The sequence below is a fragment of the Neltuma alba genome, unplaced genomic scaffold (genome assembly GCF_004799145.2).
Source record: "Neltuma alba isolate B1F8T4 unplaced genomic scaffold, ASM479914v2 tig00010644_pilon, whole genome shotgun sequence".
Taxonomy (NCBI): domain Eukaryota; kingdom Viridiplantae; phylum Streptophyta; class Magnoliopsida; order Fabales; family Fabaceae; genus Neltuma; species Neltuma alba.
This window is the reverse complement of record NW_021635494.1, coordinates 205176-231491: the sequence shown is the minus strand read 5'-3', so window position 1 is coordinate 231491 and position 26316 is coordinate 205176. Positions and strand designations below refer to the sequence as shown.

The window sequence follows — 26316 nt, the reverse complement described above, 5'->3', positions numbered from 1 at the left end:
TTCTTAATGCGACCTTAATTTCCCAAAAAAAAAAAACGGCATAAAAGCAAACTAATAAAATAGCTGAAAAGTAACAAGATAAACTTGTCTACCACGCAAGTACTAAGTTGAATAGATGAAATTACACGTGGCCAAAATAAGAATTGGCATTTGGCAAAATGATATGCTGAAAGAGCAGCAAGTTATCAAAATTCAAAAAGTGAAAATAACGAGTTGTAACTGCTTCACAGGGCTTAGGGAAATTAAACAATCTGATAAGCTACGTGATATAAATAAAAGAAATAAACAAGTTGACATATCCTATATAAATATGAATCATCTAACTACAAAAATTGGGTCAAAATGGAAATATAATAATCATGATCATTTACCATAAGATTTGTAGGGCATATTTCATTTCCAAAAACTTGTTACAATAAATATACTTCTACTTCTACACGTGGCAGACACGCGTAGTTACATCATGCAACTGAATAGTTCCATGGAATAACTGAACGCAAGATAAACACAGGTGATAGTAATATTTAAGGAGCAAGACCAAAAGACAAAAATCTGGGAGCCCAAGACTGAATGAATTCTTGCATCTGGTGACTACATAGGGTTATATGGCCAAAATTGTTGCCAAGGAGACTCAATAAATAAAAAGAGCAATATCATTCTCAAGGAGCCATTAGACCATCAATTGTATAAGAAAGGGATTTTGCCCAGTCCGCTCTGAGTACCAATGTTTGAAGCGTCTCCATCACATCGTACCCAGGATCAAGCTTTCGCTGCCAACCCTGCAGATTCATTTATAACCGCATCAGCTCAGATACATTAGGGGGGAAAAATATAGAGATCTCAATCCAATCAAAGATATTAATATACCTAGAAAGAATACAACTTTTGGTCTTTGAATGATTCAGTCTTCAAACTGAGCTAAGACAACTTAGTTTCTATACTTTCTTGACTCTTAAGAAAGTCAATATAGATTTTTCATTCGCAACAACTCAATGCTAATTCAATAAGCTATAAGGATCAACTTGTTCTAGGTCAAAGTTTGGGATAGAAGTTTGAGGACTGAATCTATCATAGGTGTAGGAAGCCATACCAATGCGACTGATCTTTTACTCCATGCAAATACACAAACTCAAGTTTTCAAGTATGAACACTATCAACTAACTTACAGATAGTTGTGTGCGGAAAAGCCAATGTGAATACCCAGGAAAGAAAAAAGAAAAACAAAAAGGGATATTCCACATGTTTACATACTCATTTACATGCACTAGATGAGACCTGAAAATTTTCATCGATTTACCTCAAGAACCAAGATTGTCACAATCACAGTACTGACATTGCCATCGATATTAACTCTGTGACGCCTAACTTTCTCAAGTAATTGCTCCACGCATTCAGCGGGATGGACCAAGTCTCCTTCTGGAGTGCCCCAAAAAGCAAACGCCTCATCCACTTCCTGTTAGGAAACAGCCTCAAGATGACCCGAGTCCCCAGAATCACAATGAAGAGACCCAAATACACATAGGGCAAGCACACACAGACATAGGCACAATGCATATGTATATATCTATGTACGTATACACACGCACAAAACAAAACATTTTCACCAAAAGATAAAAGATAAAAAGAAAAAATACCAAATGAAAGAAAATATCGTATCTCAAAGATGAAAATAAGAATTAATCGCTGTTAATTCATGAGTCTATAATTGAGATTCATACAGAAATCATTAAAAATGCATAACAAAGTGATGGATACTTTAGTAGGAAAAGAAACCCTCTTTCAAAAGGTAGTCATACAGTATTCCATGCAACTCAATGTGGAATTTAGATTTTCCATACTATTTTAGTCCTCCCAAGCCCCAAGCTGTTGACCACCAGCTCTTAATCCAATTGACAAATGCCTAAGTGAGAAGGAAAAACATCCCCAAAATACTAGCTGTAGGGGTGGGAAAATCAAAACACTCAAACTTCTACAGCAACCCCCTCCCCCAAAAAAAAAAAAAAAACACACACACACACACACACAGATTCATATCAGTAAAATCCACAATTAATGACACGGTAGCTTTACAAAACTCAGTTTTACAGCCACTTGAACCCATTCTGAAAGAAATTACAACAAAAATATTAACAGAGAAATCTTTTTGAATAACTGAAAGCTTCTATTAATTACAACAGCAATGAATCCAACTATGTGAGGGCCGGTGGACATGTGATAGAATACTGATTATTGCGGGATAAAGGGTGATTTGAGGAGTTAGAGAAATATTAGAAATATATATTTATTTAAACTATTTTAGATATTTTCCATTTTATTTAGATTATTTTCTGATTTGTGAAGTAGTCCCCAAGTTTAGGAGTAGTGGGTTACGATATTTGCAGATTAAGTCAACAATTTTATTTATTTATCTATTATCTAGGCAGTTATTTCCCATAATCAGAGTTGTGGATTATGGGAGTATTTTTAGGGGTCTTATATTTCTGTCTATAAATATCAAGCTTCACCTCATGTAAAATGATCATTGAGAAATAAAATATCACTTGAATTAATTGGACATTCTCCATTCATTTGGCTGTTGAGAGTTCAGACCGTGTAGAATGCGATCCTTACTTTGCTCATTCTTAATAGAATTTATCATTGGTCCATCAGAGAGTGTCTGTGAGATGCTTACACCACTCACTATAAGCCCCAAGCACACTTATGTGCCAAACAAGATGCCAATTAACATAAAAATACATTATTATGCAATAAATATCATGTTGTAGATCACAATGAATGATGAATCTTTGTGGAGTCAGCCTGAATGCAGTGTTAATTCACTCAGCCATCAGCCTATTTTATTCTCTTTATTACTACTTCTAGTCCATAATATAAGATTTACTTAATCAGCTTGGGTAGACCAAGGAAATTGGTTAATTAGTTTTTTTTTTTTCTTTGTCAAAAATTTGTGTTGGTTTTTCTAAAATACCCTTAAATCATTTGCATTAAAACTACCCTTTGATGAAACTTCCCTTTACATGTGCAATCAATAGGGGGATAGTTTGGAGAAAAAAATGACAAGTTTGAGAGACAAAATGGATTGAAGTTTTACATTTAAGACCAAAGTCAACCCTTAACTAACTCTTATATTAGGGATTGGAGGTAGTATTATTTTTCATTTATTAGCTGTGCTATTTCAGATTTCCATTTCCTATAGTTTTGGGCATTCGAAGACATAAGAGAAAACAAATGTTGACCAAACGTGAAGAGGGTACAACAGAAAACAGAAAATATTTATTCTCCGTAGTTTTTGGGCCTCAAAATTCTTCATATTACCGGTGAAAATAAAACATATATAGATCTCCCCAAGTGCTCTAGATGAGTGATTAGCAGTACAAACTACAAAGATTTGATCTGATGATGTTTCTGCTATGCCCAACAATTGTTTCTGAAAATGTGAACTATGGACGACAGAAAATTCGAATAGATCATTCTTTTACTGGACATATGCAAAAGAAAGGAGGCATAAATGAATGCATGAAAAATATGGAAATATGTTGTGTGACCGTAACAAATGAACATTGAACCCCATCTTAGTTGGCATCCAATAGTTAAAAAGTATAATGACAGAATAATGAAGACATCATCCACAAAATAGTTCCTACTAAAAAGTTACATGTTTAACATGTTACCTCAATAAAAGCCTTTGGATTTGGGCAGCTCTGTTGCTTTGACAACCTGAGTGCGCACTCTGCAGCAGTTTGCCCATCTCGGCATGCAACAGCTTTGAAAAATTCCACTAAATTTACTCGATCACTCCCAGAGAGCTCAGCAATCATGCCTACATCAAGGAAAACAACATGAGGCCTTGATTTGAAGAGCCTTCTGCGAGAAGACTTTCTCTGAGGTACTCGAACAAGGATATTTCCAGGATGCATGTCTGCATGAATAAAGTTGTCCACCTGAAAGGAAACATCTCAATGTCTTTATACACAATAAATTTATGAAAATTGCAGTCCAATATCATCTTATGCACCAGGCTTACTTATGTTCAGACTAATTATCAGTTTTTAAAAATAAAAAAAAATTTACAAGTTACAAACATTAATCAAACAATGAAACAAGTCCAGTCCAAATACATGCCATGCCATGAAAAGAAAAAGTAAATTAACAACATAAAAGATTAATATGATCCAAGAACATTATTTTCAGAGAAACCGCTATTGCAAGAGAGGCTTAACTGTGAATCTCCTCCAAACCCAGGAAAAGAAAAAGGAAGGGGAAAAAAAAAAAAAACCAAAATCTTATGCATAAAGGGTAAAGTGCTAATTTACAGGCAGTTGGCTACAGTAACAACCCAACCTACTCATATTCATATTCAAAGAACCCCACATTTTCTTCATCTAACTATACAAGCTAATCTCGACAATATTCAGTTACATGAGTCAGTCTTTTCTATCCTTACACAACAATCAGAGTCTAACTGTTAGCAAGTCCATGAAAGAAATTGTCATAACAGTACTCAAGATATTTGCTTCATGCATAACAAACCAAGTACAGATAAATATGTAAGGAAGACCAACCACCAAAGTCAACACATAATAAAAACTAGAACATATATGTTACCAGCAGCATCTTCAATAGTGCATGAGTTCCAATGTGAGCCAGGGCAGATTTAACCCGCTCATGTCCTTGAAGCCCATCAACATAGTAAGCAACACTTTCTCCTTGTTCATAGGTTTCAACCAAAACAGAGGGATGGACAAGAGGATAGACAGGTTTAGGGAAAGAAACATCCTTCCATCGACGGAAATTGTAAATGAAGCGGCTCAAATGGGCTGCTTCCCTGGCAAGGTCAACTTGAGACATCATGAATACTGCAAACTGCTGCACACTTTCATCCAATCTTAACCATTTAAGTGTGGGAATGAGCTTTGAAATTTTTGCCACCAAATTAACAATTGCAAAATCTCTTCTAATTGATTCTCCAACACGCGGATGTCTAACCTTTACTGCAACCAGTAAGGGCGTTGCTTTCCGGCCAGGGTAACGATATTTCAGAGAAGCCCTGTGAACTTGAGCAATACTTCCAGATGCTACTGGTTCTTCTTCAAAACTATCAAAAATTTCAGAAATTTTTCGACCAAATGCTCTTTCTATTGTTTTCTTTGTGTACTTAAAACTATGTTCAGGGGCTTTGGTATGAAGTTCTGCAAGCTTGGTGCAAAGATCTCGAGGAAATAGATCAGGTCGGGTAGCTGCCCACTGACCCCATTTTATAAATGCTGGACCAGCTTTTTCAAGTGTACGAAGAACAATTTGAAGCCACATTTTCCTGAACTTTGGTCCAAAGTAATCTGCATATGGTGCAATAACTATGGATGGAGTGAATAATATTGCTAGGTAGACAGCTCTCACTAACAAAACAAGGACTTCTACCACCATGGATACAGATGAGAATAAGTAAGCATACCCATCTTGTGCACGCATATAAAGAGCACTGTGTGAAGGGAAACATTCTACGGCTCCCCAACTTTGCTGTGCCCATGCTAGCTCTCCACATGTGAATGCAAAAATACCAGGAACTAGCAAATAAGAACGGGTCAGGGCCAAGCTGACTGCTTGAGCAATCATATTTATGGAGGGAAATGTATTGTAACCATTATAAGAATATTTTCTGTTTCTGTATAGCCTTTTCCAAGCAAGTTTGGAATGATGTGTCACCGCACTACTCACTGAGACAACAGAAAAGTTTCTCACCAAATAGCATTTGCAAAAGTTTTGCTTTGACCCAAACATGAATGAGCTGCGTGGTTCACTTGGAAACTTATATTGCATGTCCAATCTGCATTGATGGATATTGGGTCCAACAGGGAGAACTGCTCCATAGCTACGTAGTTCTGGATGTCTATTTCTGAGGTTTTTGAGAATAGATTGGGCAGCTCTTCTTATATTTCCAAGCATCAAAAATCTAAAGATTAAAAAATTAAACATACAAAAAAGAAATTAGCATTCCCATCACATAATTTAACCACGTTACCAATAATTTGTGCAAAGGTACAAGTATACTCTCTGTCAACGTTAACTGTAATGACAATTGTCCATTGCATATAACCACCAAAACAAAAATGTTGCTGCACACTGAATGTAAGATAAATATATTAAACACCTATTTTTCCCAAAGTGATTGAAAACTAACATAATACATGACATAAAAGGTCCCCATTACTCAGTAATGATTAATGAAGTTTCAGTCTCAAATTTGTCCAACAATAATAGGAAATGGTCCCTACTTATTTTACCTTCCAACTACAAAGAAAACATTCAAAATCTGGGTTGTCAATCTAACGACTTACAAATGCATAAGATGAATTCATAGCCCCTAATGCAGTGCTACAAGTGATCAGTAGTCAATACCCCAAATAAAATTTTTTTGCATCTTCAACTACCAACAAAAATTTGAATGCAATATTTCAAAGCTCTCACCATTCATCAACGAATTATTTTACCCAACTTTAATAAAAGCTGTGCATTTTCGAAATATCCATTCCCAGCAACAATTGTCAAATAGTTTGATTAGCAACAGTATCATAAATGCATGATTGCTCTCCAATTAAATTTTCTTTTTGAGAAAAACAAATAATTCTTCTACCCATCCTTTGGAATCTTAACCCGGTTTTCACTCTTCACCAATTCTTCTATTATTGCCATGAAGTTCCGCCTCCTTTTCACTCTTATATATTTCATGAAATTATGGTCCGTTATCCCAAAATGGCTAAGTGAGCATTAGTTCTACAGCATTTCCTTTGGTGACTACTTACTGGGCAATCACTAATTTTTTTTTTTTTAGTGGAAACTAAGAAATCACTATTATCTAAGTGGACAGGCCATAAATAAATAGAATAAGTAAATCCAACATTCCCCGACCCACCCACTCCCAAAAATTGAAAAATAAAAACACATTATATCCTTGCTTCAAGGAAGTGCCACAAAAGCTATGAGAAAACACCCAGAGGTAAAGGGTGTGCATAGGTTGCAAGAGGTCTTGAGTTGAATCTTCAGCACTACCGCTAAAGAGCCTAATAACAGGGCTATAAATTGATGGGAAATAAAAAATGCATCCGATTCTCCCCGCAATCGGATAACATTGGCCGTTATCATTCATATTGTATCATGTAATAAAAACTTCAGCTGCATTTCGACATGAAAGATTGCTTGTTTTAATTTCTACTTTAACGCTTAATCCCACCCGCGAAACCCGCCTATCAAGTCATTAATCTTAATCAAAACATACTTGTTAATTGCATAGCCTGGAATGAAAAAACAAAATTATACCATCCTACAATAAATTGCGCAGCCTACCATGAACAAACAAAATTATATAAAGCCCGCAGAGGAATGGGCGAGAGAACCTGGGAAGCAGAATAGCATGCTACTTCAGCGTAAAGACGGAAACGGCGCAGTCACGAAATCCAGTGAAATAGATGAATGTGGCTATTGAGGCGTAGCTCCTGGAAATTTTAGAATAAGAAAATCAGTGATGACAGCAAAGGCGGTTGGACGGATTTACACCCGAAAAATTCCGAGAGAATTCCTTCTAACTCTATTTTGAGGTCACGAAAATCACCCTTTTGTTTTTTCGGCCAGAGTCTCGAAAAATTCCGAGAGAATTCCTTCTAACTCTATTTCGAAATTTTTTTTGCTAAACCCAGACCTATTGGAAATAATTTTGTTCGAGACCATTAGATGTGCCCCTCGTAGGAGTATCGAACCAAAACTCACTACATAATACATTGAGAGGAATTGAAGATCTAATGACGAGAGCAAGAAAACATGCCTTAAAGTATTCTTTACAAAGAGTTATTATGGATCTTCAAGTTAAGGAAGCGGGATAAGGCCGAAGATGAACAATCAATGACTATCCTTGCACCAAAAACGCCCACATTAAAAAGACAAGTCAAGCTTATAAATAGGTCATGAAACATAAGGAATATGCAAGACCTTTAAGAGATGGACTTAGATAAGTTATAAGTAAGTACTTAGGTCTTTTTTTTGTTAATTTATTTGCTATTTTGATTAATTAAGTTGTAATAAGCTAGACATGATTAAATAAAGCCCAAAACAAACTTATTAAATATTTTTAAGAGTCTTAGATGACATTAATTGATTAAATAAAGCAAATTAGGATATTATTAGTTTTGTAAGGAATTAGCTTAAGTAGTCCAATTATTCTGCAATATTCATTGGACCCATTTAAATCTAAACCTATAGCTTATTTTAGTGAAAATTTGAATGGGGTTGCATTAAATTATTTTGCATATATTGAAGAACTCTGTGCCTTAAAAATGGCTTAAAAATTAGTGAAACACGGCAGCATTACTTGTGGCCCAGAGAGTTCATTATCCATTATTTCTGATAATGAAATCTTGAAGTATTTGAAGTCCCAAGGTAATAAGTTGAATAAGTGACATGCTTATTGATTATAATTCATTGAAACTTATGTTATGAAACATAAGCAAGGAAGAGAGGTTGTTGATATGTTGTTATGTAGATACACCTTGATCACATCTTTGCATGCTAGATTGTTTGGTCCTGAGATCATTAGAAGTTTGCATGAAAATGATTTTGATTCTGGAGATGTATGGCATTCTCGTGAAAAACATGAATTTAATGATTATTATAGAATTGATGGTTTCCTTTTCAAAAAGTGGAAGTTATGTATTCTTGTGAAAAATATGGATGTAATGATTATCATAGAATTGATGGTTTTCTTTTCAAAAAGTGAAAGTTATGTGTGCCTAAATGTTCAATCCGAGAGTTACTTGTAAAAGAGACTCCTCGGAGAGAATTAATAGGGCATTTTTGTATTCATAAAATTTTAGATTTATTGCAAGAACACTTTTATTGGGTTATTATGAAACATGATTTTATATTTGTTTGTGCTAAGTGCATATCATGTAGGCAAGTAAATCTATGCTGGTTAAAAAAAAAAAAAGCATATCTAGAGTTTGATCAAATATTGGACTAATATTTCTGAGCATTTTGTACTTGGATTGCGTAGGTCCCCTAGTGGTAGAGATAGCATATTTATGGTAGTTAATAGACTCAATGAAAGGGTTCATTTTATTGCACATGCTTAGACTAATGATATCACTCATATTGTTAACTTGTTCTTTTAAAGAAATTGTTCGATTACATAGTGTTCCTCGTACAATTGTTAGTGACCGCAATGCGAAATTCCTAAGATAATTTTGGAGAACTTTATGAAATAAATTGGGAAGTAAATTACTATTTTTCACTACTGTATTAATAGCATTATTGCATGCAATTATTTAGAAAAACTTAAAGAATTGGGGAAAATGCCCATTATATATTGAATTTGTATATAATAGAACTATTCATTCCACTACATGCTATTCTCCATTTGAAATTGTCTATTGATTGCTCCGCAGGCGTACAAAATCAACGTAATAATAAAGCTCAAAGTAATTTAGGGTCATAACTATAGGGAGGTTGTATATGTACTAATCCCGATAATTAATAATTAAAAAAAGGCAATAAACCAAATTATTTAACGAGAGTGAAATAATTTAAACCAAATCATAAACATCACTGTTCTAAAATTCTCAAACATAATAAACAATCGCAATAATTTAAAACAATTTGAGAAAAGAACTTGACTCAACCTTAATATTCTAAAACTTCTTACTCTTGACAGCTCCAAGTGCATGCCTCAAGAGTAACCCCTAGGTCCTCTATTTTTTTGATTAAACAGGGAAGATTTCAATTCGTCAAAAAAAAAAAAAACACTGTGCAAGAGAAAGATTTTACAGGAAAATTCTAAGGACAGAAAAATTCTTTAGGGTATGTTTGGTACGAGGGATTTGGAGGGAAGGGGAGGGAGGGGGAAGGATTTTAATCATTTCTCCTTATTTGGCAACACACAAATTTTGGGAGGGGGGAGAAAATTTTAAAAAATTTTCCCTCCCCTCCTCTCCTCAACCTCCCCTCTAAAATTGGGAGGATTTGGAGGAAAATGACAATATTTTGCTATGTTGTGACTATTATCCCTATATTTATTTTTAATATCCCTATACTACCCTAAATGTTTTTCTTCTTGTCTCCAGACATTGCTCTCTCCTTTGCATGTAAATGTGAAATTTGAAAAGATAAAAAGGACAATTCAATGAACAAAGTTTTGAGGATTTAAATTTTGACATATATAATTTTATATGTCAAATTTAAATCCTCAAAGCTTTGTAGCCATAAAGATAAAAATAAATAAAAATGAGGTCCCACGTCTAATGAGCTTATTTGTTTGACCAAATATTTCATTCAAAGATGGGATACAATATAAGTTGTGGCTGAACATTACTTCAGCTTCCTTTTCAATAATACTTCACGCTCTAGAGTATATTAGAATTTTGGTATAAGTATTGCTCAATATATTAAATGTTATTTACAATTCTATTTTATTAAACATTCTATAAAATTTGAAAAAATAATCTTAAATAAAATAAAGGTAAAATTGCCCATGTTAAAATATTTTGCCCTCCCCTCCCCTCATAAACCAAACAAGGTAATATATAAACTCCTCCCCTTCTCTCCTTTTTTACAAATCCAAACAAGGTAATATTAAAATCCTTTCACTCTCTTCCCCTCCCATTCCTTCCATTAAAATCACTTCCTTCCCTTCCTCTCATTGAACCAAACAGACCCTTACAGTGTGGTCAACTTTAATTCTAATATCAGCAAGTATATTTTCTGTCATGTAAGTCTCAGAGGCAAAAATGGGATGGTTCCTGACTTCCCATAATTTTCAGTACTCTAGGACCTCTATTTATATATGAAGTTTCCTCCTCTTCTAGAATTTTTAAAATATAAATATAAATATTATCTTCGCCGATTCTCCGTTGCTTCACGTTACAATTAATTTTTTCATATTTTGGCGAAACTTATGATTGAATACCCTACTCTCTTTGAGAGAATATTGCGCCAAAATACAACATTCCTTTATTTCCGACGTCTAGCTCGCCATGCGCCGCATTTGCTCTTACTATTCAGGGAAAATCATGATCATCTCCTCACTCGTTTTGCTTTTTCAGTATAATTCCAGCTAATGACCCCGTTTTTTAAAAAGGGTTAAACAGCATTTTCGTCTTGAAAGTTTTAGCGAAGGAGATATGGGTTTCTGGAATTTTTTTTAGAGTAATGTCATCCCAAAAGTAGCAAAAATGTAACAATGTCACCTTGACCTAATAGACTCAAACGGTCAACCGTTAGTTGACCGATTACGCTGAGGTGGCTGAGGTGGCATGAACATGTGGCATCTACCTCACTATTTTTTCCTATCTCGGATTTACAACTAAGAAAAAATTAAAAAGAAAAAACCCACATCATCATCAACACCACACTTAAAGCACAAAAGAATCCTCGCCCTATCAGTATCCATGAAAAATTAAATAGAAGCCCAAAATCAGATAGCCATTAACCAATCTAGAAAAAAAAAAAAAACCAATCTCAAACACTCAAACTTCTTTTCTTGTGTTTTATCGGTGTCCATGGATATACTCAAACCAAACAAAATGGATGGCACACCCCTCGTCCGTGGGTTCAGTTGGCAAAGGGGTCGGACTCTCTCACCAAAAGGAGGGGGTTCTATCTTAGGGAGTGCCACTTTGTTGTGACTCCAGTTGCGGCGCTGGGGGAGATATCATCACAGCATAGTGAATGATTTGCCTTGTCGTTAGGGGCTCTCAGAAATACTAGAATTAAGCTTAGAAGTGCAGTAGCTCAACCCTAGGTTGATTCACAAGGAGGTCAATTGCTTAGGAGCTTAGTTCAGTTAAATGCCAATCACAAATTAATTGTAAGAACTGAGATTGATTTTATCTGATTGAATTACTCTAATCACCTAATATTTATTTAATTTTCTGATTTAAGATGAGTGATGAATGACAATAGCAGAGATGAAAGACAGTAGCTAGAAGTATGAGAGAAATGCAGTGGTGATTCTTCCTAAGACTGTGGCTTCACCTTCATCACCTCATAACATAAGGAGCCGATTGCAATCAAGAGAAAATAGGTAGCGAATTATAAGTGGATGAATCGAAAATTCTCAAGATAACATCAATTGATAGTTACCATAAATCAATCAACTCAATGACAATACCAAGTCAAACTAGACTCAATAGTCCGATCAAATCTACTCAGAATTAGAGAATACACTGTCAATACATCACATTACAATTTGAATACAGAGTTCCTCAAGATGAGCAATCTAAATCTAATCTAAAATCACAATTAACTAATATAACCATATGAGCTAATCGTGAATCTAGGAAGAGATGAACTCCCCTGTCAAAGCAATGGCTCTGGTTCCACTTCACATCTTAGAAAGGATAAATGATTAGTTGTGCATGGAAGAAAGGAAGGCTCCTCCTGTAACCCCTTAGCTATAGACTATATTCTAGTTCATTTTACATCAATTGGAACCACGTTGGATGGCTTACAGCGCAAGAAAACAAATATGGAATTTTTGCTTTCTCGGGTACTGTTCATTTGGTAAATCCAGATTTCTCAGCCAAATTTGAAAATTCATAACTAATTCTAGAAAAATCAAAACGAGGTGAAGTTGTGGAACAGTGCCAGAACAGTGCCAGAACTGTGGACATAACTAATCCAGATATCTACATGATAAAAATACTTTCAGAGGCTAACTCGTTGTGGAATAGTGCCAGAACTGTACGGAATTTACACTATTCATATGGTCAAAACTGTTTTCCAGATTTCAAGCACTGACTTTGAAAAATCACCATAATTTGCACACATCTCCAATTCTCGTGAATTACCCATGGAATTAAAGCTCAAGATGTTTATTTTAAGCATACAAAATCTCATGGCCAAATTCATACAAAAACTACTTCAAAATATTTATCAAAGTTTACAACTCCATAGGCAACAATTTTTAGCATCATTACACACATATATCAAGTTCATGCCATGGAATATAAAACTATGAAGCTATTCTTCCATTATGCTCTTCCCTCTTTGAAGTGCCTCTGCCCCTACTTGAATCATGGTAAATTTGGAATGAGTGAGATTTCGTAGAAATCCCAATAGCAAGATAAAGTCAACTAAGTATTAACAAGCATCATTATCACACAACTTTACTAAAAGCCATTGTTAAGGAACTAATACTAACTCATACCTTGTGAAACTCTAACATGCAATAGCCAAGGCATAACATTGCAAGGAGCAACCACAAGTCATACGTAAACTTTCATATAGCTCAACCATCCAAAGGCAATAACATAAGTATAACAGCAATGCAATGTTAACAACAACGTTAATTAAATCTTGCTACCTCAAGTGAAGTAAGTTTTAACTCTCTCTTCTTGTTCTTGGCTCCTTCCTTCACAAATATCAAAGCCTATCCAAGAAGGGGCATAACTATTATATCTCACATCATAACAAAACTCAATGTTTAAATTGAATAAAACCCTTAATCTCTTTCTCTTTAATTTTTGAGTTTTGTTTCCATCAATTTATAACTTATTCTCTTAGGCCAATCCTACATGATTTTTCATGTATAATCCAAATATGAGCTCAAAATTATGAAAATCATCTTTCTTCTTGTTGAACCCCTTAGGTTAAAACACTTCCTCTTTTTCACTCAAATTTCCAACAACAACAATATCAACCATAATCACATAATACCAATTGATTCAAGTCATAAACAACCTCTTAAACTAATTCCCATCATCAAAAACATCCTCCACCATTCCTACATAATTTCAGCCAGTAAGAGGGGAAGGAAAAATCATGGATTTTCAACCGTAAAACCCAGGATTTCTAAGCATTCAACTAACTAGGATTAACTACTAACCTTGGATCCAAGTTTGGTTGGTTGATTTCTTGCCTTGTCCTCCTCTTTAAGCTTCAAGTTTTCAATTCTCAAGAGTTTCCCCTATGGAAACTGAAATGTGAAGGAGGTGGGAGAGGAAGATGGGATTTTATAAAGGTTTTTGGACAATTTTGCCATTAACCTTTTTCAAATTGCCAAAATTATGTGATTGGTTGATAATTGACATATATGACGTCATAATTCCTAAGGGCTTATGTCATGCACATCTTGAAACTTCTCCTTGCTTCTTCCACCTTCCAAGTGGCACCAAGAATAGTTTAGTCAGGAAGGAAGAAGATTTTTCATAATATATGCTGTATAACTTTTTACCGGCTTAAGTAACTTTTGTACTCGTAGCACCATAATTGTCCTTGATATTTTTGACCACCTATCCTCATCTTTTACCATTTACTTTTGAGTCACCACCTTTTACTTTGGAGTCATCACCCCTCATAATGGTTTTCAAAAGAATAGAAATCCCTAGTAAAAAATAATGGCTAAAAGTATTACTTTTCCTTCCGGAAATGCTTTCTAGAGTTCCAGGACTCAGAAAATTCCTCTGTCAGTTTTAAAATCTCTCTTTAATTCTAAGAAAATTCCATAAATTTTTCTGGAATTTAACTCCTCCTCTAGATATTTCTTTTTGAATTTCCCGGATAAAAGCCCTAATTGGCTTAAATAAGCTTTAAATATTTTTAAAGCTAATCTAGGGGTAATTTGGGAATGAAATTACTTCTAAAATGTTCTAAAACTCTCAAGGTATTTTATCCATATTTTTCCCAATTTTTCTGAGGCCTTGGAGCACATGAAATAATTAAATTTGACTAATTTTCCTTAATTAGTCAAATAGTGCGAAAATTACTAGAAATTAATATTAATTAAGTTCCTTCATATTTTTGACTTCTAGGACCATCATCCTGTTCTAGAGAATTTTCTCCAATTTTTGGGATTTTCTAGGAATTTTCAGAGTTTTTTGTCATATTTCTCTAATTTATACTAACTTACTCAAAATACTGAAAATTCCACTTTGGTCCCTATTTTGATTTCACATCAAAAGTTTTGCAATCTACATTAACACTAATATTCTGGCCCTTAACCATCTTTAGATTAATTATACCTTAGTCACAAAACACTGGATGCGACACCACTGAGCTCTAATCCAGATTCAGCCATGGCAAACGAGAACGATGAGGTTCGAAGAGAGAATAGGAGGAAAATGGCGATCTAGTGGTTGAAGATCTAACTTCCCGCTCTCCCCTAAGAGTGCGCGACTTCTGTAGTTAAATATGAAAATTTTCGTCGTCCGCCATTGCGCCTTCACCTATCCATCGTGGCACTTGGCCAAAACAGTGTCGTTTCAATTAGTGATTCTGAGCTCCTTGTTAAACTGAGTTCGCCGTGGCGCTTTTTATCATCCGTCGCAGCACCTATTACTGAGAGTCCTCTTGCAAATCCACCGCGTCGCCTTCTATGACATGCCATGGAGCCTCAGACAGAATGTGAAAATGCTAGTGAAGCTCCCTGAAATTCACACCAAACAAGGATCAAAAGTACATACAAATAAAATCACATAAAATCATACAAACACACAAATAAAACCCCACAACTTCTTTCACCAACTCTTATGTACAATGAAAGCTAATTATACCCAAAATATGCAATTATAAATGGCAAAAGCATAAGTTTAGGACTAGAAATATATGCAAATAATGAGACTTATCAGTGAAGCTGGGAGATTCCTACCTATTGGGCCCAAAAAAAGAGTTTGCTTGTCATGCTCTCGTGCCCGTAGGGACAAGGCCAGTGGATCAAGCGTTAGGTGCCCTGCCCTTAGATCGTGGGTGAGCCCAACCCCTTTCCTAAAATTTACGTACCAAAAAAAAAAGGATGGCACATCGAAAGTCAAAACTGGGAGATATTTAGCAACGAAAATTGAAAGAAACAGAAATTGAAAACCCAATAATCAAGGAAATCAAAACACAAAAATTAAAAAAAATGATGGTTTGATTCACGTGTTCCTACTTAGTAAGATCCCCAAACAAGATTTTGCTCAATATTACCAATAGACTCTCTATAGTTCTCAAGGAAAATGTCTTAACTAGATGCGAGGCATACTGCATTCAGAAATTGAAACAGAAAAATCAAAGAAATTGAAAAATCAACAAAAATGAAAGAACCCAAAAATCAAAATGGAAATTGTAATGGCATAAACCTGTGAATGGGCTAATCCTCTCCCCTATTCACAATGTTCAGATCGATTGAAACCCAATCATTCTAAAACATACTCGATCAATAATGTTCAGAACTTTTGTTATGTTGGTCAATTGCAATCTGGGTCGGGTTCGATTTTCCTTCCCCTCCTTAGACTAAGATCTAACTACTCTTTTTCAATCTTTTATTGGTCATGCTTTGAGATTAATTGAAAGTTCCAGGACCACAACCATAACCCTTTGCTCGGCTCAAAATACTTGCTTGCTTCTCCGCATCTCATTGTCATCAGCCTACCTATAAATCTCCAATGACAACCTCCTGATTCCTCAATCTACTTGTTGCTCTTCTTAACCCCCTCTCGATGCCCATAATCACTACCCTTCCTTGCAACGCCATCGTTGCCACATCACGACGACATAATCTAAAGAGGATTGACAAACGAGTTCTATAAAGGAGGGAGAGAAGGTGATATTCACCTATCACTTCTGAGGATGAAGATGATGATTAGGTATTTTAAAGCTAATGAGGTGGCAGGAGTTGGAATATTGAGTGCCATATCATTTGCCAGTACTGTATTTTAGAGTTAGACTTCCAAATTTAATGGTCAATGTTAGGGTTCCATCCAAATTCGGTGACATTGCTATGATTTTAATACTTTCAAACAACATTGCTCTAAAAGATACTTCTGGATACCCATAGCTCCTTTGCAAAATCTTTCAGGGGAAAAATGGACCTTAACCCTTTAAAAAATGATGAAATTATGTAGGGAAATACATGGTACAAAAAACCAGATCTGACCGGCCGGTTCAGACCGGAAATCGGTGAACCGATTATTGGTCTTGTCTGGTTCAGTGTATGAACCAGATTCCAACCAACCCAGGAAAAACCGGTACGAATCGGTAAAAAATGGATGAAACCGGGCAAACCGTTGGGTCAGGTGGGTTGACTGGTTTTTTTTTAGAGGTATGCATGAACACAAGAGCAGAAGAAAAAGAAGAATGGGAAATAAAAGAAACAAGAGGGAGAAATAGAGGAAAGAGAAATAAAAGTTGCAAAAGCCTGTTTGGAAGCATCGTATATTGCATGTTGCAGAGAGATACACGGATGAGAGGGGATGATCGAAAGGGATGCAGAGAACAGAGTGAATGGTGGCAAGGGAGAGGACCAGCTAGAGAACCAGGGACGAGTAAAAGGAAAGATGCTCATCGGCTATCAACTAGTTAGATTCAAAATGGTTACAGTATTTACTTCTCTCATTATCACTGTTCACTCACTAGCTCCCATAGTTATCGATGCCCAAACTTAGAAGAGAGTGCTAGAACAGTTATTCAAGCTGGCTTTTTTTTTTTTATAACCACACCTAGTCATGTAGAAGGTCAGAAAGTGCATTGAATACTTAAGAGTTTGTATACTCTTTTTTGTGAAAAAATTATTAGTGGGATGTAAGGAATTATAAAACAAAATCTTTACTAATTATTATCCAAAAACAATCAATATAAATAAGTATCTTTTTTCGTATATTATTTTTTGAAATATTTTTCAAACTCTTTATACATCATTTAAATTTATTAGTTATTATATTTATCTTTATATATTTATTATTATTATCATCTAAAATAATTAATGTATATTTGTTGGCAAAAAAATGACTAATATATATTTAAAATATATTATTTTAATTATGATCGGTTTGATCCGGGTTGACACCGAATTGAACCACTAACCCTTAAACCACTTGCTCAACCAGTTCAATTACCGGTCTGGTTTTTTAAACCTTGGGGAAATACGAAGGAAAAACATTTAGAAGCATTGAGGTTGAAAATGAAATTTTGAACCTAAAAACCTAACCTCTCAATGAAATGGAATTGAGTGAAAAAGAATTAGATTTTGATAAATCTATGATCAAATATGGATTTTGAAGGGAATTGAAAGACGCGCAACGGAATAAATTTTGAAACTTTCAATCCCTTGCCCGGATCTACTGATCGTGTTTAAGTCAAGTAGTAAGAAGCATTACCTTCGGTGCTCGATTTCTTGGTGGCTTAGTGATTCCGCCGTTCAGGATGCCTTTGCTCGCCTCCTTGTCGTTCGAAGTCGACAACTCCGGTCGGCTTCCTCTACCGGTATCCACACGAATAGCTCTCAATCTCGAACGATGTGCTAGCGTCTTTGTCTGTCTAGGGTTTTCAAAGAATCCATCGTCCCTTCTCTCTTTTGGCCGTCTCTTATCTGCAAGTTCTTTCACTCTCACGCCCAAAACCCTAGCTCCTAATATCAAATATATAGGATGCTATAGGTTTTATGAATGATTTTTAATTTCGAAATTAATCCTAAATTAATTCCGAAATTAATACAATATCAAATATTGCCTAATCAGATAAGAGAACAATTAAATAAATATGGTTTATATTAAATCCGTCTCACAGATTTAATTCACCTATTTATTTAATTCAAAATAAAGATATGACGGAATTAATTTATATAGATCTAATTTATCCTTATAAATTAAATCTAACAATTAATATCTCTTATATTTATATAATATGTATATATATACGAATTTATATATATATATATACACACGTCCACCCTACATTATTTATTGAATCTGGACATATCTTAGATTCAATGAATCTGGACATCATAACTCGTGTCGGGCTATTTTGTGTACGACCCTGTAGGCCCATATGAAGTTGGCAGTGGGCCATTAACTATAATGACCCACAAGTCGTAAGCGGTCTCTAGCAAGACATCACGACTACCCAAATCATATAAGGATCGTTGAACGATGTAACCTTTCATACAACTATGTCGCGTCCCTTTTGTCACACGACATTTTGGTCATGGATGAGGCATGGAGAACGTCATCCTCCTATTCATGACCGTTACTTTCTCAATCCTTGAGTAGTCTGAGTATAGAAACGGAACTACCTTTCCATTATAGTATGGCCATACATTTCTCAAACTCACTCATCGAGGGGCCCAGTAATATCTCTCTACGAATGTGAGGGACAAACTCCATCTTGACCATTCACATTCCTCCGCATGAAAAACCACTAAGCCTGAACATAGTCTTTATGATCACTCGGTCAAAAGTGACTTTTGACTAGGTCAAAGCTGAGCGTTTCTCATGTAGGAATCCATGATGATCTCAGGTCAAAGGGCACAGTGACATGGTTTGTATACGAGAGAAGCTTATGACTTAACCCATGCAGCTCTCTCATAGCGGGTCGGTCCAACACCTAGTACTCTTACATGTGCCTATGACTTTAATTTATATCTCTATATATCTTTAAAGTCATACTGGTCTTATTTCATCTCTGCTCCCACATAAATGACCGACCAGGGACATTTAGGATAAACCATGAGTTATCCAAGGATAGTCATCACAGTAAACATGCAAATAGTATGATAACGTAATTAATAAATTCATAAATCAACAATGTTCATAGTAAAATGATTGGCCCCTAGGGCACAATTTCCAACATCCTCCCACTTGCACTAGGTACAATCATTAATTTGTCTAATTCCCATTGACCTAACATGACGCTCATGCTTTGCTTGCACAAGCGGCTTTGTTAGAGGATCAGCAACATTGTCTTCTCCTGCTACTTTGCATATTTTTATATCACCTCTATCGTTGATTTCTCTGATGAGATGAAATCGCCTGAGTATATGCTTGGTCCTTTGATGTGACCTAGGCTCTTTGGCCTATGCAATGGCACCGCTGTTGTCACAGAACAAAGTTATTGGATCTGAGATGGTAGGTATCACCCCAAGTTCAGTAATGAACTTCCTTATCCAAACGGCTTCCTTAGCTGCATCAGATGCTGCTATATACTCAGCTTCCGTTGCAGAATCCGCTATAGTGCCCTGCTTAGAGCTCTTCCAGCTTACTGCTCCATTATTCAGGAGGAATATATATCCCGATTGCGATTTACTGTCGTCCTGGTCAGTTTGGAAACTTGCATCTATGTAACTAGTTACACAGAGCTCATCATCCAATCCACCATAGACCAAGAATAAGTCCTTAGTCCTTCTTAAGTACTTAAGGATATTCTTGACAGCAGTCCAATGGCCCTCACCAGGGTCCTGTTGATATCTGCTAGTCATACTTAAGGCAAACGAGACATCCGGTCGAGTACATAACATGGCGTACATGATAGATCCTATAGCCGAGGCATAAGGAACCTTACTCATGCGACCTCGCTGATCAGGTGTACTAGGACACAAATCCTTGCTGAGGTGAATACCATGAGACATGGGTATGAAACCCCTCTTTGATTCCTGCATACTGAACCTATGCAGTATTTTGTCTATGTATGTGCTCTGACTTAGTCCTAGAAGTCTTTTAGATCTATCTCTATAGATCCTAATTCCTAGGATGTAGGTGGCTTCACCCAAGTCTTTCATTGAGAAAGACTTTCCTAACCAAGACTTGATAATCTGCAAGGTAGGAATGTCATTCCCAACAAGTAGGATGTCATCGACATAGAGTACCAAAAACACAACTGTGCTCCCACTAACCTTCTTGTACACACAAGGTTCATCAGCATTTTGAAGAAATCCAAACCCTTTGACTACTTTATCAAAACAATGATTCCAACTTCGAGATGCTTGCTTTAATCCATAAATGGACCTTTGAAGCTTGCACACCTTACCAGAGTCCTCGGAACGCACAAACCCTTCAGGTTGTGTCATGTACACATCCTCAAGTAGCTTTCCATTAAGGAATGCTGTCTTGACGTCCATCTGCCATATTTCATAGTCATAATATGCTGCAATGGCAAGGAGGATTCTGATTGACTTGGCCATTGCAACCAGGGAAAAAGTCTCATCATAGTCCACACCATGAGTTTGAGTAAATCCTTTTGCAACCAGCCGTGCCTTGTAGACATTTACATTGCCATCCATGTCGGTTTTCTCCTTAAAAACCCACTTGCATCCGACGGTTTTTACACCTTCAGGCGGATCGACTAAGGTCCAAACCTGATTGTCGTACATGGATTGCATCTCAGACTTCATGGCATTAAGCCATTTTTCAGAGTTTGGTCCCACTATAGCCTCTTGATAGGTAGTCGGCTCATTATGCTCAATGAGCAACACATCACGATTGTCAGAAATCAGAAATCCATATCTCTGAGGCTGAAACCGTGCCCTATTAGATCTCTGTGGACCTTGCGTGACTTGAGGTGTCTCAACAACTTGTTGTGAGTTATCTCCGATTTCCACCTGTAGGTCTGTGGTGTCTTGTGGCTCTCGAACTTCTTCAAGCTGTACCTTGCTCCCACTGGTTCTTTTAGAGATAAATTCTCGTTCGAGAAAGATACCATTTCTGACAACAAACACTTTGTTATCGGTGGGGTTGTAGACATAGTATCCCTTGGTTTCCTTAGGATATCCCACAAAAAGGCACTTTGAGGATTTGGGCACTAATTTATCTGAGGCTTGTTGCTTAACATAGACCTCACATCCCCAAATCTTGAGAAAAGACAAACTAGGTTTTCTCCTAGTCCATATCTCATAGGGAGTCTTTTCAACTGCCTTAGATGGAACACGATTCAGTGTGAACGCAGCTGTCTCTAGGGCATGGCCCCAAAAGGACGGTGGAAGATCTGTTCGACTCATCATGGATCGAACCATATCTAATAGTGTTCGATTCCTCCGTTCAGAAACACCATTCCATTGTGGTGTTCCTGGAGGAGTCAATTGTGAGACTATCCCACAACTCTTAAGATGATCAATGAACTCTTAGCTCAAATATTCACCACCCCGATCAGATCGAAGGGCTTTAATTGTTTTGCCAAGCTGATTTTGTACTTCATTTTGAAATATCTTGAACATTTCAAAGGACTCGGATTTATGTTTCATCAGATAGATGTACCCATATCTGCTAAAATCATCTATAAATGTGATGAAGTACGAATAACCTCCTCTGGCATTTGTATTCATCGGTCTACATACATCTGTATGTATGAGGCCCAACAAATCTGTGGCCCTCTCACTGTGCCCAGTGAAAGGTGAATTAGTCATCTTTCCTAACAAGCAAGACTCGCAAGTATCATATGATTCAAAATCAAATGAGTTGAGAAATCCATCTTGATGGAGTTTAGAAATGCGTTTCTCATTTATGTGGCCTAGACGACAGTGCCAGAGGTATGTCGGATTCAAATCGTTTGGTTTGACCCTTTTGGCGGTTATGTTATAGATATTTCCATGATTGAGTTTTCCTAAATTCAATATATAATGATCACCATGCAAATCTCCATGAGCATAGAAAACATCATTACGATAAATAGAACATCTACCATTCCCAGCAATGGAAGTATAACCTTCCTTATCCAAATAAGAAAGAGAAACAATGTTACTACTCAAAGCAGGAACATAATAGCAATTGTTCAAAACTAACAAAAGCCCAGTGGGCAAAACTAATTCATAAGCGCCTACAGCTAAAGCAGCAACCCTTGCTCTGTTTCCAACTCGTAGGTCAACTTTGCCCTTCTTCAGCTTCCTACTGTCCTTTAGACCCTGCACATTTGTACAAATGTGAGAACCACATGCAGTATCTAATACCCACGTAGTGGAAGTAGAAAGATGAATGTCTATAACATAAATACCTGAAGTGATAGCCCCGCTATCCTTCTTGTTCTTTTTCAGATCTTCGAGGTAGAGCTTGCAATTCCTCTTCCAATGACCAGGTTCATTGCAGAAGAAGCAGACTCCTTCCTTTGGAGGCTTTGCCTTCTTTGGTGCAGGCTTGGTTTGAGGATTGCCTGACTCTTTGGTCTTACCAGATGAGCCATGACCTTTCCCTTTGCCCTTGCCTTTGCCTTTCTTCTTCATATCCTTTCCTTTTTGAACCATCAAAACAGAACTGGGCTTCTTCTTAACACTCGGCTCAGCACTTTTAAGCATCCCATGCAGTTTAGAAATAGATTTCTCCATGTTGTTCATGTTGTAGTTCATAACAAACTGGTCATAACTTTCGGGGAGTGAGTTTAAGATCAAATCTGTAGCTAACTCTTAGCTCATGGGAAATCCAAGCCTTTCAAGGTGATCAATGTACCCTTTCATCTTTAAGACATGAGCACTGATTGATGCACCTTCAGCCATCTTGTAGGAATGTAAGGCCTTAGTGGTCTCATACCTCTCTTGCCTTGCTTGTTACTGGAACATTTCCTTGAGATGGACAATCATCTCATAAGCCTCCATGTGTTCCAGATCTCTTTGGAGCTCTGGAACCATGGTGGCAAGCATCAAGCATCCCACATCGACAGAGTCTTCCTTATGCTTTGCGTAAGCATCTCTCTGAGCTCTAGGAGCGTTGGCTACTGGCTCTTCAGGAATGGGTTGATCTAGGACATGTGCCTTTCTTTCATGCTTGAGAATAATTCTCAAGTTCCTAAACCAGTCAAGAAAGTTTGTCCCATTGAGTTTGTCCTTCTCAAGGACAGATCGCAACGATAATGTAGCAGTATTACTAGTCGTCATGATTCTACAATTAAAATATGCAATTGAATTAGCAATCTCCCACTAAATATACAACCCTCAATGTATTAATTAGTGGGCTAAGATCCATATTTGGCTTAAACTTAAGTCCGCTTTGGCAGGACACTTAAAATTAAGTTATTTAGGTAGGTAACACCTTTACCAATTACATCAAATGTAACTCTTAGATGTTCATGGGATTCTATCATCATATGATCCGGCATGTCTTAATCCCATCTAATGCCTTGAGACCCAAAACTATTTTGTTAGTCTCAATTAAGTCAAACAATAACAAACATATGTGAGTAGCACTATTACTCTTGCTTATCTCCCCAAGATAACTTAAATGCACCCACTTTAGTGGAGGCTACAAGTGAGTGATCGAGGTTTTGACAAGTGTTCATTAATTGGAATGTCAATTGTACCTGATGAGTGATTGATTACTTTCTAACTGTTATATGAATATCAATTGTTATCACTCGTTCAGTTAGTTATCTTTACAAGTTTCCTTCTGAAAGAAAACTTACTTGTTTCAAGTATTGTCACAGTTTACGAAGTTCAACAGTTATTTAGTAGCCCTTAACCTACCGTGTCCAAAGCATTAATGGCGAACTACCGTTGCAACTGCCGAACACACGCAACCGAACTTCCAACGGCTAGAAGCTCTTCAGTCTAAAGGTTAATTAAACTTCTCCAACTATAAAAGGAGCAAAGGGCATTGAATGAAGTATTGAATATGCGAGCTACCTTTTGTTGAAATATTTACTGTTGCATTCAATACTCTGTTTTCACCGAGCTTCAGTGTTTATTACTCATTTACTCTGTGAGAGAGTTTAATACATCTTCTTTACTCACTTTCTGAGAGTAACTCAAGAGTGTAGACTCTTGAGAGGGATTGTAACCTTACGGGTAGTAAGGGGGAGTGATTGAGAAATCAATTACTGTACTGAGGCGCCAAGAGCCCTTTTAATCTTAGGATTATAGTGAAAATGTTAGAGGTGTTCTGAGGACTGGACGTAGGTCAAGTGGTTGAGACCGAACCAGTATAAATCTTGTGTCTTCGCTCTACGGTGAAATCCTTCTAACTCAACCTTCTCTGTTTTATTTTCAGCACTGTTTCAATACATTAAAATATTTATAACTCATCTAATTCACCCCCCTCTTGGGTGAAACTGCCACTAACAAAAGCATGTGAGAATTATTATAAAAAAGATGATACAAAAAACCCCCCAAAAACTAAAGAAAGGGTAAAGGGAGTCTTGGGAATATTTAAGAAGTTATATGAGTTGACTTAGAAGGCCCCTATTATGTGATTGATAGGCATTGCCCATTGGCAAGAGGAGCCTCAAAAACAAGGAAATGAAATCAAGAATCAAGGCTTAACAAGAGGTAGCAAGAATTTGCAACTTTAATATTAACTTGTATTGGTTGTTTGCTATATGTCTTTATGCCATGATGTGGTTGAGCTAGCTATGATGTACTGTGTTAAACTTCTTGCATTTGATCCCTTAGCAATATGCATGATTGAGTTGTTTAATGGTATGATTATATGCTCCCTTTCCATGACAAGATAATGTTAGAAAATGCATGAGATTGTTGATTGATATATAGCATGATATAACCTTACATTGTTAGCATTGTTGTTGTTGTAGTTCTTTGCTACTGAGATTTTTATGAAATCTTATCCCTATTATGCTTAAAATGTCACAATCTAGGGTCTGGACCATCTAGAGGCAAATATAAAGAAATGTAGATGCTATGAAATATTATATGCAGTGCCATGAAATTGTGAACCTTTGTCTTAATTTATGTACATTTGTAAATGAATATGGATATTTGTACGAACTTATGACCATACTCATATGTGGATTATAGCCGCAATATGATTATGAGACAATATACATGATGAATGGCTTGACCATAACATGAATTGTCTAAGAATAGGTATTAAAAGGGATAGAAGTTACTTAATTTTTCATAATTGGTGATCATGAGACTTTGAGCAAATGAATGAATCTAACACTAAGATGTGATATGTTTAAAATACATATTCCAAGCTTCAAATAGAGTAGCAAATCATCTAATTTGAAGTTATATGCTGAAAGTTATGAATTTTTAAAATTATGGTAATAAAACTGAAAATTGAAAATGACTAAATGAACAGTACTTTTTAAAAATAAAATGGAACCCAAATGGAATGAGTAATGGACCAATGAGTATTTTTTCTATATAAAGAAATGAAAGAGCTTCAAACTGGAACCATATCATTTGATATTTTTAAAATTAGTTATGAATTTTTAAAGTTGGCCAAAATCCTAGGGTTACCAAGTGAATAGTAATCCGAGAATTTTTTTTTTGAAAGTTTGGTTTTCTAATCTTAATGCCATACAATATGATTCCATTTGCCACCATTTGGTCACTTATATGATTACAAATTAAGGTGTTACACTGGTGGGTTGATTCTTAAGCTAGACCTTTGACTCCTCAATTTCCTCTTCATTAATTAATTAATTCTTTGTCTTTTAAAATATGATAGGGAGGGTCTTTTAGTTGTTTTAGCTCATCCTGTATCATCTTTATGCTACAAAAAGACTCATCAAAGGTAGGAAAGCTAATATCTTTAGTAAATTTAAATATTTCCTTACCCTTTTCCACTTTAAATACTAACTCTCCCTTAGGCACATTAATTAAGGCACCTCCAGTTGTTAAAAATGGCCTTCCTAATATTAAAG

The 26316-nt window shown here is 36.1% G+C and overlaps 1 protein-coding gene across 4 annotated transcripts; it reads right to left on the bottom strand.

Moving 5' to 3' along the window:
* Positions 1-305: 305 nt before the first annotated feature.
* Positions 306-23849, bottom strand: LOC114757803 (uncharacterized aarF domain-containing protein kinase 2-like). 4 transcript variants are annotated; one of them, XM_028946891.1, is made up of 6 exons: positions 23844-23849; positions 15324-15329; positions 4606-5387; positions 3672-3941; positions 1298-1453; positions 306-779 (listed from the first exon to the last, which is right to left on the bottom strand). In XM_028946891.1, the coding sequence occupies exons 3-6, from the start codon at positions 5308-5310 to the stop codon at positions 660-662; spliced, it is 1251 nt and encodes a 416-aa protein (XP_028802724.1). In that variant the 5' UTR covers positions 5311-5387; positions 15324-15329; positions 23844-23849; the 3' UTR covers positions 306-659. The 4 variants fall into 4 exon arrangements, with proteins under 4 accessions (XP_028802724.1, XP_028802722.1, XP_028802721.1 ...); XM_028946889.1 differs by lacking the exons at positions 15324-15329; positions 23844-23849 and adding exons at positions 7392-7490; positions 7607-7742 and having other exon boundaries at positions 4606-5950; XM_028946888.1 differs by lacking the exons at positions 15324-15329; positions 23844-23849 and adding an exon at positions 7392-7742 and having other exon boundaries at positions 4606-5950.
* Between the last annotated feature and the right edge of the window lie 2467 nt (positions 23850-26316).